General features: G+C 40.6%; 1 protein-coding gene across 1 annotated transcript in view; it reads right to left on the bottom strand.

The window, feature by feature from the left end:
- CLASP1 (cytoplasmic linker associated protein 1) overlaps positions 1 to 14,195 on the bottom strand; it is a 182,200-nt gene that overhangs the window by 21,465 nt on the left and 146,540 nt on the right. The window contains exons 30-33 of the mRNA XM_062004923.1: positions 12,176 to 12,319; positions 10,856 to 10,962; positions 1,953 to 2,103; positions 666 to 912 (exon numbers count right to left, since the gene is read on the bottom strand). Of these exons, the coding sequence (XP_061860907.1) occupies positions 666 to 912; positions 1,953 to 2,103; positions 10,856 to 10,962; positions 12,176 to 12,319 (649 nt within the window). The remainder of the gene's footprint in view (positions 1 to 665; positions 913 to 1,952; positions 2,104 to 10,855; positions 10,963 to 12,175; positions 12,320 to 14,195) is intronic.

The following is a 14,195-nucleotide window of genomic DNA, read 5'->3' as shown; positions in this document are numbered from 1 at the left end:
TGCATATAACAAAGCCCACCCCCCAAAATGCATGAAATTCCAGTTGGCCTTAGTCCAGCAGGCAAGAGAATCCTGCTAGCCCATAATTCCAACCAAGATCACACCACAGCTCATGAATCTGCACGCAGCTTCTAATGAACCAGGAAGAAATGATGAGTGAGTGAATTTCATTCAGTTCCAATAATTGCTTCTGCAAGATGGGAACTGCCTCAGTTCTTCCCAGGCATGCACCCCCAAAACCAGCAATCACATGTATGCTCTTTAGATCTGAGTACACTCATCAGTGTACTGCAAAATAATAAAGCTAGGGTGTAGCATCACTTAAATGAAATGCTCAGTAACAATGAGCTACTGTGTTGTTTCAAAGAGTGAAAGGTCCCCAAATAGCGTCCCTACAGATGAGTTTAGATGCTTAAGGGACTACTTTGAGGGAAACTCTAGGCCAAGGAATACGAAACCTGCAGTATAACATTTTCTCAGTAGCCACAGATCAGGCTCTACTGACACATGAGAGTACACAGAGTATTCACATTAAGTGTCAACTCAGATGCAAAGTGATGCACAACATACACATGGTCAGGTGTGTATCCAAGAGCACTACCCATACATAAATGTAACAGAAACAGCAAGCTGCCTGTAGCTTTATGAGATGCACTGATACAAACCATCCCGAAGCTGATCCATGTCATCATCAAACACTGCTTCCTTCAGGGCAGTCTTGTCATAAGTGTTGATGGTGTCGGCATAGGGATAGGGGTTATATTCTCGAGCACGTGGCCCTGAGAAGGCGCGGGGAGGCTGGGTGTTAAGCAGAGAGGTTTTGTTATCTAAAGCCATCCTTCCACCTTCCACCATGTCACTGCTTCCACGGACATCACCGGTGGGCACAGCGAGGCCACCATCTCGAGACACCTGTGGGATCAAACAGGGAGAAAAGACAAAACACTGCTCAGCCTCTGTGGAAGGTGGAGCTCCTTTAGAGTTCACTCACCAACAGGAAGAAGCGTAGAATCGTTTGCATGTAAACTTCAACTTAAGATCAACATCTTTTTCCCTTATATAACTGTTACAATAAAATATCTCATTATCATAGGGAAAAAAGCTCCACTAACATTTCCAAACTTAAGTTAATATTGCTAAGACTGCCCAGAACATAACGTCAAAGATCATAAACTGCAGCAGGACCAATTTGCTAAGAAAGGGAAATAAAGCAAAGCCAACATCCTCCTTGTGAAACTTCACAATCTGCTGATAAAGGAGAGTGGATGATGCTTAGCAAGCTAACATGAACAATAGAAGGGTCTCAAATTAACATTTTGGACCAAGAATCTTTAGCTTTGAAGGCTAACTTAACTAATGTAAACTTCTTTGTCCAGACAGGAGGCAAAACTGTCACAGAATATCTCCAGTTGGAAAGGCCTCACTAGAATCATCATTTAATATTCCTATAAATCTTGAAGTCCATGTATTTAGCTAAAACAAATCACATCTCATATGGTAGATAATTCTGTAATGATTCTGTAATGATATGCAGCATAAAGTGGCATAAAGTTTGTGCACTAGACTGATTATGGGTCTTTCTGTACAGGAAGTACTAAACCTGTGAGGGAAACCACCTGTGCATTTTAAGAACTCACATTTCCCATCACAGATCTGACCACACACATTCCATGGAAGAGCCACCACTTAGCCATGCTGAGCCTGAGGAACACTAGCACCCTTTCCTTCACACATGAGATGCCTACAAATGCCAGAGTTCAATGGGAACAAGGGACTACCTTAATGAGCCCTCCAAAATTAGGTATCAAAAGCTAGCAATCAATAAGTAATAATCCAAAGACACTTGCAAAAACACAGTAGGATTAACTGGATTTTGGACATTAACAATCCAAAGGCAGGTTTGAACACAGTGTTTTAAAATGTCACCTAAAATGAATCAGTGGAATACTTACAACATCACAGTCTTTCTTCCCATCACGTTTGATGGGCTCATTCAGGTCCTCTTGACTACGGAAACTAAATTTCTCAATCGCTTCTGTGACACCACGAAGAGAGCTGTAGATTTCATCAGAATTTAGGTTCTCCGTGTCATAATCCAGCATACTAAAGACCAAACGTATATGAAATGTTACATATGAAATTGGAATCCGCTTCTGACCGTTAACAAAAACAACGTCAAGTCGGAGACAGATGGTTTGGCGTAACCTTTCTAACAGTGACTTGTAACAAGACATGGATGGAATCAAAGCACACCTGGGGTCTGAGTGTCCCCCTCAAAACAGGGCTAAAACTAGAAGCACCACTGATTTACACCGCTGCCAGTGAGGGGCAATCGGGCCCAGAGTTACATTCCACAGCAGTGAGTGTGCAAGCTGCTGTGAACCAAAGAGCCTACCCCCAGCATGATAATTGTGTTATTTAAAAAGGGAAACAAAGAAAACCAATCACTATGAGAACTCAAAGAGTTGTGACAGCTGGTGGAAATGAAATCAATGACATTAAAGTTCCATAATATATCAAGTATATTCCATCAATGGCTTCAAGTGTGACAGTTCTAGAGGGAAAGGGAACCATATATTGATGTAAAGCTTAGTCTGACATGTCCCACTTTCTTTTCTAGAGTAGTAAAACCCAAACTATTTGCATGATGCCTTGATAAAAGATGCTTTTCAGCACTTAGTTTGGGAATCCTGTCACTCAAATCTGATGCTTTCCTGCAGTCTGTCTGTCCCTCCAAAACTCCTCAGCAGCAAAAAGCCACACAGGTTTTGGGATTTCTTGAGAAATTATCCAAAATTAAGCTCCATGAAAAAAACCACCTGGCAGGCAAGGGAACATGATAGGAAAACATGTGTCTAAGAAGAGAAGCTCTTACAAGTTTGGAGAAAATGAAAAGGCATTCTTGGCAGGGCTTTGCTCTATCCAGGAGAAGTTGAGTTTGCATGACAAACAGTTTTCAAAGAGAGAGTCAATGAAGAGAACCAGTAACAGAACAATTTCTCTGGGGGAGTCTTGGATCTTAACAGAGCCAGAAGTAAATAAAGCAAAAGAATTTGAGACATTTACATCACGTTGTTTGTCAATAAACAGCAAGAAGTGGCTCCCTACAGGGATGAATTACTATTTCTTAACAGTTTGGGAAGGATGACAGGATGGGCTTGGAGGAGGATAGCTGAACAAATGGCTGTGCTCCTTTGCCACAACAGAACAAATCACTGTAAGGTAAGTGGGGAAAGAAAACCAAAACAGAGAATCCCTTCTGAATCACGAGTACACAGCTAGTGTTTCCAACAGAACTAAGAGTGGGATGATAAATATCTAGAACCACAGCTATTTGTTTTCTGGAAGAATCTCAGGGACATCAGACAAAGGATAAGATTGGTGCTGCCCAATTCCTGTGGGATTAACACGCTGAAAATAGCCCTAATCCCTGGCTCCCAAGCAACGCGCTCGCGCTACACTCTCACAAGCATCAGCACCACGGATTCTGACAAGGAAAGCAAAGAACAACTACTCAGCTTTAAACAGGCCAGTAAGATAGAGAAACTACATGAAGAACAGACCCAAGATAGGGAAACAAAAGCTGTTTATCAATCTGCAGAAGTCAAAGTATTTAGGGCTTTTCACACAACTGAATGACACTAATGCACTGTGATGGCTTTCCTGACAAAACTGAAAGCAGTTCTTGGATTCTTTATAGGTATCAGGCTGGGATAGGAAAATCTTTGTTTCATATGATCTCAAAAATACTAATTTTGAGCTCAAGCACATTTAATTCATAGATCTAAAGTGGTTCTTCATAATATATTTAAGTGGGGAACCAAACTGCCACTGGGGAAGGCATACATGTGACCATTCATGTAATCACACCAAGAGATGACATGGCTTACCAAAGGTCACACAATGGAACCCCTGGTAAAAAAAAAAAAGAAAGAAAAGAGAGAAATAATCATAGATATACTGATACTAAATCTTCTGCTAAAGCCATCATGTCCTTCCTCAGGGATGAATTTTGCCCTACATTGCTACCAAAGAACATATCAAAGTATAGACTCTGCAATACTAAAGGACTAAGGCAACTTCTCAACAGAGCCACTGATTTGATGCACTTTTCAAAGCACAAAACCACGCTGTAATAAAAATCTGAAGAGTCCAGTGATTGCACATGTCAAGGGTGAGCCCGTGTAGGAGATCACGTTATGGCCGTGTGCTACATGAACGAAAACTCCACATGTGAATGCACATGTCTATTGACAGTATGTGTGCTGGAATACTTTACAGACAACATGATGGGGGAGATCAAAACCAAATGGAACTACATCCACCTTTCAGGGAAAAAAACACAAAAAAAGCACAAAAGAAACAACAAAAAAAATGACCCATGCAGAAAACTAGAGGAAAGTCACAGGATGAATAAGAAGTGAGTAGAGATGAGCAGCGTTTTGGGATGTCACAACATTATTTTCCATCTTCTGCTGCACTAAAACAATGCAGCTCTCTAAAGGTTTATCAAAACACAATTTGGCAGTTTTCTGGACTGACATGAAATACATTTTACTTCCATATGCTACTATTCAGTTTCCAATCCAAACTATGTGTAAGTTATCAACAGTTGGGCATCCTCAAGCAGTACACAGTAACCCACTTCCTTGGCACTTTCAGGCTCTGGGCTGGAATGTATGTGAAATTACTCCAAACCTTGGTGTCAGTTAATAAAAGTAGGAGAGAAAAAAAACTCAACTAGTTTAACTCCAAAAATCAACATGGATTTCTTCCACAGATATCTTCATGTCCTAGAAAGGTCAGAATATTGATTTGAAGTTTTTAATTCTGCAGGTATTCGCAGAGTTATGGACTATGGGATTCTATTTGCACTCAGACATCACAGATTCACAGATTTGGAATGCTCAAAGAACAATTTGTTTCCTTTTCTTTCAACAGTTTTTCATTAGGAACTTCTTGCTTCAAGGAAAAGCTATATATAGCCCTTCCACAGTCAACAGGTCATATTTAATTGAGGAGAAACCATGTCTACACAAAGCTTGTTGTCAGGATACAAGCTTCAGATCCAAGGAGTTTAACATAAAGGTCTGACAAATTACCTTTGTATTCAGAGGGGTTGATTTAACTAAATACTAAATTTAACTAAGGAACGGTACGCAGATTGCAACAAGACATGAAGGCACAGGAGGAGAAATAGACGTCAAAACCAGCTACCAATAACCTAAATCTTGTGTCAAGGACTTTCAATACTATAAATGTCCACAATGTTCCACAAACACACTGTCCAAGCAGCTGGTACACTCATATATGCAAGCTTCATTCCAATTGTCCTATGAGTGTCTGCTGCTGCAAGTGTGAAAACACTGCTGAGCTGTATTTGCCCATCTGAAAGCACTCACGTGTCACTTGTACAGTACAGCCAAGGTGAAAGACCTTGCCTGTGCCAGCTGAAAGTGCTCAGCAACTGTGTTCTGCATCAGAAGCCAACTGTGAAACACACATCCACTCAGGAACCTGGCAGGAAGGAAGGGTCTGGAAAAATCCACTTTTTTTTTCCCCCCTCATTTGGAAGCTACATCCTCCTCAAGCAGCAAGGTAAGTGGCTGCCTGTCATCTCTGTTCTCTGAAAGCTATCTTCATCTCTTGTCCTCTTCCAACCAAAGCCCCTGCAAATAATTTCCCACATTTGAACAAGCCTCGCTGTGTGAAAGGTAAATAATACTGTGACACCTCAGACAAGTTGGTTTAACAGGTAGCTTGTTACCTGGGAGAGTAAGAGCGTCTGAAAGTCTTGTGGGAAGGAGCAGTGGGGATGGAGTTAGGCTGAGAAAGGGGAGGGGGGTGCTTCGACAGCCCATCTGCACTCCAACCCCAGAACCGACTGCCGTGATCAGAGGAGAAACGAAAGAGAGAAAAAACAGAGAAAGGAGAAGAAGAAAAAAACAAAACAAAACTATAATCTGAGTGGCTTAGTGCTGTCATGCTGCCTTGGAGAGAGAGAAGAAAATTAATAGAAACAAAATTAAACAAGAATACTCCATTGAGCCTCACAAGTCATTTGTTTTTTGGCCTTTACTATTCATTTTCACTTTTGCTCCTAACATAATGATATGGTTCACACTAAAATAGCCCCTGCTTATACTAACCAGTAAACTTTACAAACAGATATAGCCTCTATAAACAACTCTAAAAATGCTTTGAGTAAACAATCCCTGACCTTGCATCTGTATTCCAACTCTAAGCAGGTATTTGTGAGCAACAGGGTTTCCCTGGAAGAAAGGAAAATTGGGAGTTGTGTTTTTATCAGATACTCAAAGGTAGCTTGTAAAGGTTGTCTCCCAGTGTCTCTAGAAAAGCCTGCAATCAGGCCTTACAGTCAGCAAACCTTTGCAGGGCTTAAGATCTGACCCCATTTCACCTGTTTCAAATTGAGCCCAAATATACAGCAAGTGAAAGTCACGTAAGTGAGGGACTTGGCCTGGGTACCCACAGACAAACCTGGAAAGAACTGTATGACAGTCGATTCAGATTCTCTCACCAAACTTCCACAGGCCCCTTCTGGTTACTGTTTGATCCTGTGCTTTTGGGTCAAGGCATCCATCGTTGTACCAATTTGTCTAACCTTTGCTTTTCTCCTGTTCCCTTTACAGCACATGGATTTTCAAAATCACCTTCTACATGAGAATGTGGATGCTTGAGCGGCTGGAGTATTCAGGACACCGCTTTGTTTCTATTAAGTTTAAGCACGCCGTCTCAGTCACATTTGTGTTTATGCAAGTGAAAGACATTGCAAGATCAGAAGCAGCAAAGAATTGCTCCAGTGCAAACAGCAGCAAAGCCAGTTGAAAACTCCTCTGAAAAGTGGTGTCATGAAATTTGCTCATTGACCAGTGATTAAATCCCACAACTATTCCATGCGACTATGACACAAATACACCAGAGTGCTAATCAGACAGGTCAGGTCTCACCTACCTGCAAATGGGCCACAAACACTGCAGGCCTGTCCTTACTGTATCAGTTGGGTGGCTTATTTTAGTTCTTTTTTCCTTGCCTTGACCAACTTAATACTGAAGCTGCCAAATTTCATTTTTTAATGGCATTAATGGTAAAAAAACAAGCACATATACAGTCAAATAAAACTGTTAGCCTTTTGATTTGATGCATTTCATCTAGGGAACTTTGAGGACTAAACTGAGGGGTTTTTAATAATTGAAATTACATGTAGGTTTCTGGACTACTAATAAAGGCAGAATCAGAAGGGCAAATCTATTCATTTTATATTCCTTCAAGTATTCCTACAGAACTCTAGGTGAAAATTCACAACCTGAATGTAACATCTGAGCTTACACAAGTTCATTTGCCATTCTTACACTGGAGGACTTCACAATTCAGTATTTTCCTTTTTGTCATACTACACCATTTACTAGATCTCAGATTATTTTCTCTGTCCAACACAAACTCAAGCCATTCATCCAAGCATTGCCCAGGAAACATTCCTTCCTCTCAGTCAGAAGTCTGGGTTTTTTCCTATTATTTTCAGTCTTCCCAAGTGCCCTCCCCTGCTTTTCTTCTTCAGAAAACATTTCTCTCTTCTGGAACTCCTCTGCCCCAAAACTAAAACTCTCAAGTCAAAAAAAAAGGAGGTACAAATGCAGAAGTAACTCACACATGCAGTGGACATGTTCTAGTGATCATGAAGCAGAACTGGATGGAGCAAATGAAAGCGGGAGAAGGAAAGACTCTGCTCAAGGCTCTGAAAACACACTGCCCTTCTGAAGACACTAACAACAGGGGATGCTTAAGCAGATGTTATCATCTGGATAGGCAAATTAGTTGTTTGCATCAAGTCCAGTTCAAACAAAGCATTCAAAATCTATCCAGAGAGCTCAAATACATGTACACACAGCTACACACACAAAATGAAAAACCAGTTGTCTGGAATCCAGTTCTGATGGCAATAATATGGGAGACGTGACGTGACCTAAGGGCAACGGCATACATACGTACTACAGAAAGTAAGTATCAATGAAGCCTTACTGATTAACACTGAGGATATTGGCCACAAACCATTAGTAATATGGGGGAGCAGCCAACCCAGTGTTTTTATATTCCTACACGACCCAAACTATTTTTTCTACACATATCCCAGCCCCAAAGACATAAACACCTCTAGATATGACTCCTCCAATCAAGTGCATCTTTGACAAAATTCAAAGGAGAGTATAATCTTCAAAACCAAAGCTGGCATTAAGAACAGGAGATAATCCTTCAACTGACTGCACTCAGGCTGCCTGTATCTGACAGAGGCATGGACAAGGTAAGCAGGCCCCATGCACATGGAGCACCCCAAGAAGCAATGGACACACACAACCTCGGTACAACCCTTTGGCAATGGGTCATAGAAATGGAAAGCCAAGCCTAGGTTCAGAGGAGGGCTACACAGAGAAACTGTGAGAATCTTTATCCTTTTACAGTGCTATCAGAATGACTCAGGTGTGCTCATTTTCCAAGTCTGTAGAGAGAAAAGTGACATTTTACACCACTGATGAATAGCAAACGACAAGCATTTGTAATGGAAACATTGACACAGAAGCATCTACACCAACAACTGCAATGCTGCAGTGCACTCTGCTTCCCATAAGTTGTCAGCACATCTTCCAAAGCCTTTTGTCTGAAAGAAGGATGAGCACATGTACTCCTCAGAAACAGAGCTAAATTCTTCTTTATTCTGTAAGTCAGGACCATGCTCAAACTATGCTACAGAAGACATTTTCAAGAAAGACATGGTTCAGCAGAGCATCAGAGAGCACTGCCACTGATTTGCAGTATTGCCACCACCTTTTCTACAAATGGTAAAAATCTGGAGCTACTGCTACTGTTCAGAGGTCACTCACCAAAAAAAAAATCAAAACTTCTCCCCCAAATATCCTAAAAGGCTTTTACAGCTGCTTCTACCTTCACTTGTCATTGAAGAGTAACTTTTACATATCACTTTCAAATAACTATATCCAGCTAGAAAGCAGGACACACTTCTTGAAAGGACACTTCAATTTTGGATCAATGTCTCCAAGAACTCCATAAAAATTGAAGGAATGATTGTTTCCTAAAGGAAATTCCTGGCCCACTGCATCAATGGCAGGTTTGATCTTGGCAACTTAATACTGTGGAATTCCATGCCCTCTCTAACTATTCTTTGAGAACATATCACATGGAGAAAAGAAATCCTCCAGTTCCTAAACTCAAAATGCTGGAAAACAGCAGCAACTATCAAGTATTAAGTGTATGCTGAATGCTTTAATCAATATTTTGATATGTGCATCCTGACATCATGAGGTGAGAAGAATGCAAAGATAAGTTGAAAAGCAGTGAGTGAAGTGGTAAAACACAGTTGTGTCCCAATGGCAAAACCTAAAAAGCATGTTAAAAAGTCATGAATTTATAAGAAGTGCCACATGCACACGTGGCCAACAAAGCCACAACATAACCAGAGGGATGTATCTCAGTTTATAACTTCCCATGACAGAAATCTGCTCAAACTAGTCAAAAAGAAAGCAACACAGTTGGAGTCATTCCCCTGAAACTCTATAGTTAAAATTTTTTAATGAAACCTTTGTTGAAAATGGGAATAGGCAACTTGGCCTTGGTTTGCAACCTCTCAGTCTAGTTTTGGATTACAACAGATTTAGGGGTCATAGAGATGTATTCAGGTATCCAAAATTTTCTCAGGAAACCTCATGTGCTCCTTGTATGCTCCTGGAATTACTGTAACTATTGACTTAAAGCTTAAAAGCCCTTAGTGTGTGTTCTTCCTGACACATGGGAACTCATGTCTAAGTATCCCTCCAGACAGGGTTTAGCAAGTCAGAACAGGGCTGATCACCAGATTTGAGGTTAAATTACAACACTGGACTATGAACTGTGGTCCTCACCCAACATGTTTCCTCCTCTCTTTTCCATGACAAAGGGAAATGATTTCCCATGGAAAGAGCAGGTAGACAAGAGCAACAGGCTTTAAGCTTTCCCAAGTGAATCAAATCTTGTCTGGGAAACACCTAATGCTTTCCTCCAGTTTTCCTGTGGTCCCAGAGCATACTGTTTAAATTTCTGCCTCATCTACTCTTGAGTTTTTATGGTACAAAGACAAGTACATTCCCAATGAATCCACGTTTACTCAATGCCAGGTTTTGGAGTGGACCAAATATATTTGAGGGCAGCATCTACACAGCTTCAGCAAAACACCTGGATGCAAGAGACCTGTTGCCCAAATGATCAGGCCACTGTTCTGCTGGCAAGCAGCCAGGAGAGTGATTTGAGAGGTATTCAGCATTTAAACAGTCACCACCTTTGCTTGTTCTGCATCCTCACGCAGCGTAAGAGAGGTACAGGAGGTTTAGTACTTCTCTCAGCAGCACAAGTACTGCACTACAGCCAGATGAATTCCTGATCACAAGGGCATACTTAAAAAATAGACACAATCTGAAACCCTTAACCTGAAAGTCATCATATACACTTTGTCTTATTTGCAATCTCAACAAGATCTCTTTTCTATTACTGCCATTTGGTATTACCTTTACTGAACCCACATATGTGATTCTGGAGAAGGCCTATTTATGAGAGAAAATTAGTATTTTAAGAAAAGTCATTAAGATTACACAGATATCATGACAACTACAATACTGAAGTCAATCACCAGCCATGTGTTATCATGTTCAAACCCCATTTCTTTGAAGCAATCTACTGTAAACTTTTGTCCTTGTTTTTGCTTTCAAAGTGAGTCATATTCTGCAAGTGAACACTCAGTGTTGAAATCCTTTAACATTTTGCAAGTGGTTTAATTAGCCTGCCACGTTACCTTGGAGACAGTCCACCATGGGAACAGTTGGTAGGTGAAGTTAAAGGGCTGGTTCTGCTGCTGGAGTGCCGGGAAGGAGTCCGACCAAGGGTATTGCTGGGGGAACCCTGGCACAGAAACAGGAAGACAGGGAGATGAGCAACACGTTGCAACACACAAGCAGGAGTACACAATAACAACAGGCACAAATATTGCCTTTGTCTGCTCTAGACAAGCTTAGTGCCATAGTGGTTCTGGCTCTTGACCTAAAAATCTACAGCCATGATTCATGTAATCATTAATATGCTGTTGAAGGTACTGCTCTGACTATAAAGAAAGCACATGTGTACTTTTCTCCAATGCACAGTAGCTGCAATTTTAACTATGTACCACAGACTGCAAATACTGCCAGAAAAATGGTTTATCAATCCACCAGGCTGCCCAGTTTCACAGACATGATTTGCCAGGTTCCATTTCCAAGTATGCTGACCATTACCCTGGCAATTTAGCAATTTAATTATGCAGCCATTTTTCTGCATTGTCTAAAGCATTCTGATTGTGCTTGCTGTGAGCATAAGCAAGTAATCTAACTTTTCATTTTCCCCCTGGTCTGCACGGTCGTTTCTGTCACAGCTGAATAAGCAGAAATTGCTCCTAATTTTGACTCTCTCTTCACACAAAGTCAAAGGTACTAGAGAATCCAGCCATTTTGCCTGAAAGTCTAATGCTGCAATTCTAGCTTACACAAAGGTCTATTTGTCCCTGTGGAAGTTCAAAGACAGGAGGATTCAAATTCCAGCAATACCCTAGTCCTTGCTGCTCTGGGGAGAAAAGAAGTTTGGAAGCACATTTAAATCCTCTACTAATGTATTCCTTTGGAGAAATTAAAATATGTAACAGCTTCATCTAAAACCAAAACATAAAGTAATAGGTATAGACTGAGGAGACCTTCTAGGTCACAAAGAGCCTGCAAGCTTCTTAGTAGACAATATATCTCGTATTAAACAGATTTCAATAGTAGTGCTATGCCCAGAATATCTCTGGGTATCAGGATCTCTGTTTCAGCCCAAAGGTTGCTACTGACAGGATTTTTAAAAGCATCACCAACTTTCCTGCACTTTTCAGTATTTTTTCTCTGTACTAAGACTATATTACATTTTAAAATGTGTTTTTTTTGTTTTAATGGACTCTACAAAAGCAACACCAAAGCAAAGCCTCTGTGGCCATATTGCTTCAAGACAACAATTAGAGATAATTCATGCTACTGAACATCTGCAACAGCTTATCAATGAGCTGCTGTCTTTGGGGCTGTGCTGTTTGCAAGGACGAGGAGCTTCTCACCACACTGGTGTTACTGGAGTTCTTGAGGTGGTTGTGCAGGAGCTTGGTAGCACCATCCTGGAATGTTTTTGGCAAGGCACCAAGTAACATAGTAAACTCAGGAGTGTTCAATTCAAAGAGAGAAATCAGGACTATTTGTGCTGCCTGGAAAGAAGAAAGAAAGAAAAGACCATCAATTTTTGTACTTTGGAAAAGAGCATGCGTGTTGGTAACAATCCTTACACCAAACCAAGTGTTAGTCAAGAAGACAGCTCCCATACTAGAAACATTTTTGCCATGTTCCTTGTGATGATTCGTAAGGAATTGCAAACTGCCATGGTTAACTTTTTACTTCTTAGAGCTTACAATACACTTTTGCATTTATATCATTAATTCCTTAGATGGAAAGTGTACAGCTATTCAGGAGGAGTGAGAAAATCTTACCATCATCCTGTCCAGCACATATTTCAGTTGAAGTTAGTGGAAAAATTGACAGGAAACAAATAAAACACAAGCTCAGATAAGTATGAAGAATCAAGGACTGAATTTTTTCATGGCTATACTTTCTATGTTAAGTGTTAATGAGAGTAGTTCTTTGCCCACTCAGTCTCTCCTCTAAGGATCTGAGAAGCCCGTTTCTTCAGACAATCTCTGCTTCTGTCTTCCTACTTCTCCTTGCCAGTCTCACCACCAAGACAGAGCAACAGGTGATTCTGTCTCAAGTGGAAGATCTACTGGAATGGTAAGAACCACCATTCTCTCATCCATGGCTAAAGTCCACCAGATTCCCTAAACTTAATAAGCAAAACCAGGGTACCACTGAAACACCTGAGAATGGAACTATTAATTTCACAGGACAGGGTTTGCCCTATCTGCCTTGCAGAATAGCTGCCAGAACAGGATCTCCACTAACTCCATTAGCAAACATACAGCTCTTCATACCTTGAACTAAATGGACTCAAATGGGAGTGGAAGCAGAATAAATCAAGAGTGCAGATCTGGAAAAGTAATTAACATCACATGTTCCTAACTAGACTTCCCTGGCAGCACACAATCCACGTGGATTGCACCACCTCTGGTTTGTTGGTTTGGGGTTTTTTTCTGCTGCCTTTGCCTTGAAAATACATTAAAAAAATATTAAAATTGATTAAAAGAACAATAAAAACGAAGCAATGATGAAGGACCTCTGCAGCACCACCTTCTCCAACAGCCCATGACACATCAATCTCCAGAATACATATCTGGATAGAAAGCAGAAACTTAGGCTCACAAAACAAGAAGCAAAGCTACACATGCTCTTATTTTAGAACAGCATACATACAGGCTTAGGAAGAGCAGAGAAGTGTGTCTGACCCTTTTGGGAACTTTCTAAAACTTCTTAAAAATGAAAAAGAACTTTAAAGAGGGTAAAAATACAATTCATTGCTGTGGCAATAACTGTACCTCCATTGTTCTCATCGATTGAAAGAAAGAGGTTTTAGTAATATGTTTCTAAAGATGCAATAATTAAGTGTATCTGCAGTTCTCTGTGAAGTGGAATCCTTTATCAGACAATCAACTTGGGTACACAAAAATCTCTTTATAGTGGAGAGGAATCAAAGTACTACATCGCTGCAGTTTGCAAATTGCAATTCAAGTGCTATCAGCCCCAATTTGCTGTACCACAGCTTTGTATATAAAACATAATCCATCCATGGGAGTTTGGCAAGTTACAGCTTTTTTTCATACGACCAACACAGAAACACTCAACAGGCTTCCAAAGACTGCAGCAAACAGGTCTTCAGACTCTTCATTCCAGATGGATCATGCTTTCTCTGCCAAAACTCTCACTGACTTGAACAAAAACACAGTATGTCATTATTCACTTCACATTAAAGATCTAAGGATGAAAGAAGTGGGGAGATTATTTTCCCCATGGCTTTCTTAACTCCATACTCTACCCTCCTCTGACCTGAAGTTTTGGGCAACTGTGCCATGAAGCCTGCCTGGTATCCAACAAGGATGTGTATTTTTGTCCATTTTGATCCAAGAACTTTTATGT

Source organism: Colius striatus, chromosome 11, assembly GCF_028858725.1.
Source record: "Colius striatus isolate bColStr4 chromosome 11, bColStr4.1.hap1, whole genome shotgun sequence".
NCBI classification, from domain to species: Eukaryota; Metazoa; Chordata; class Aves; order Coliiformes; family Coliidae; genus Colius; species Colius striatus.
Note: the sequence above shows the minus strand (reverse complement) of the source record. Positions and strands in the feature narration are given on the sequence as shown.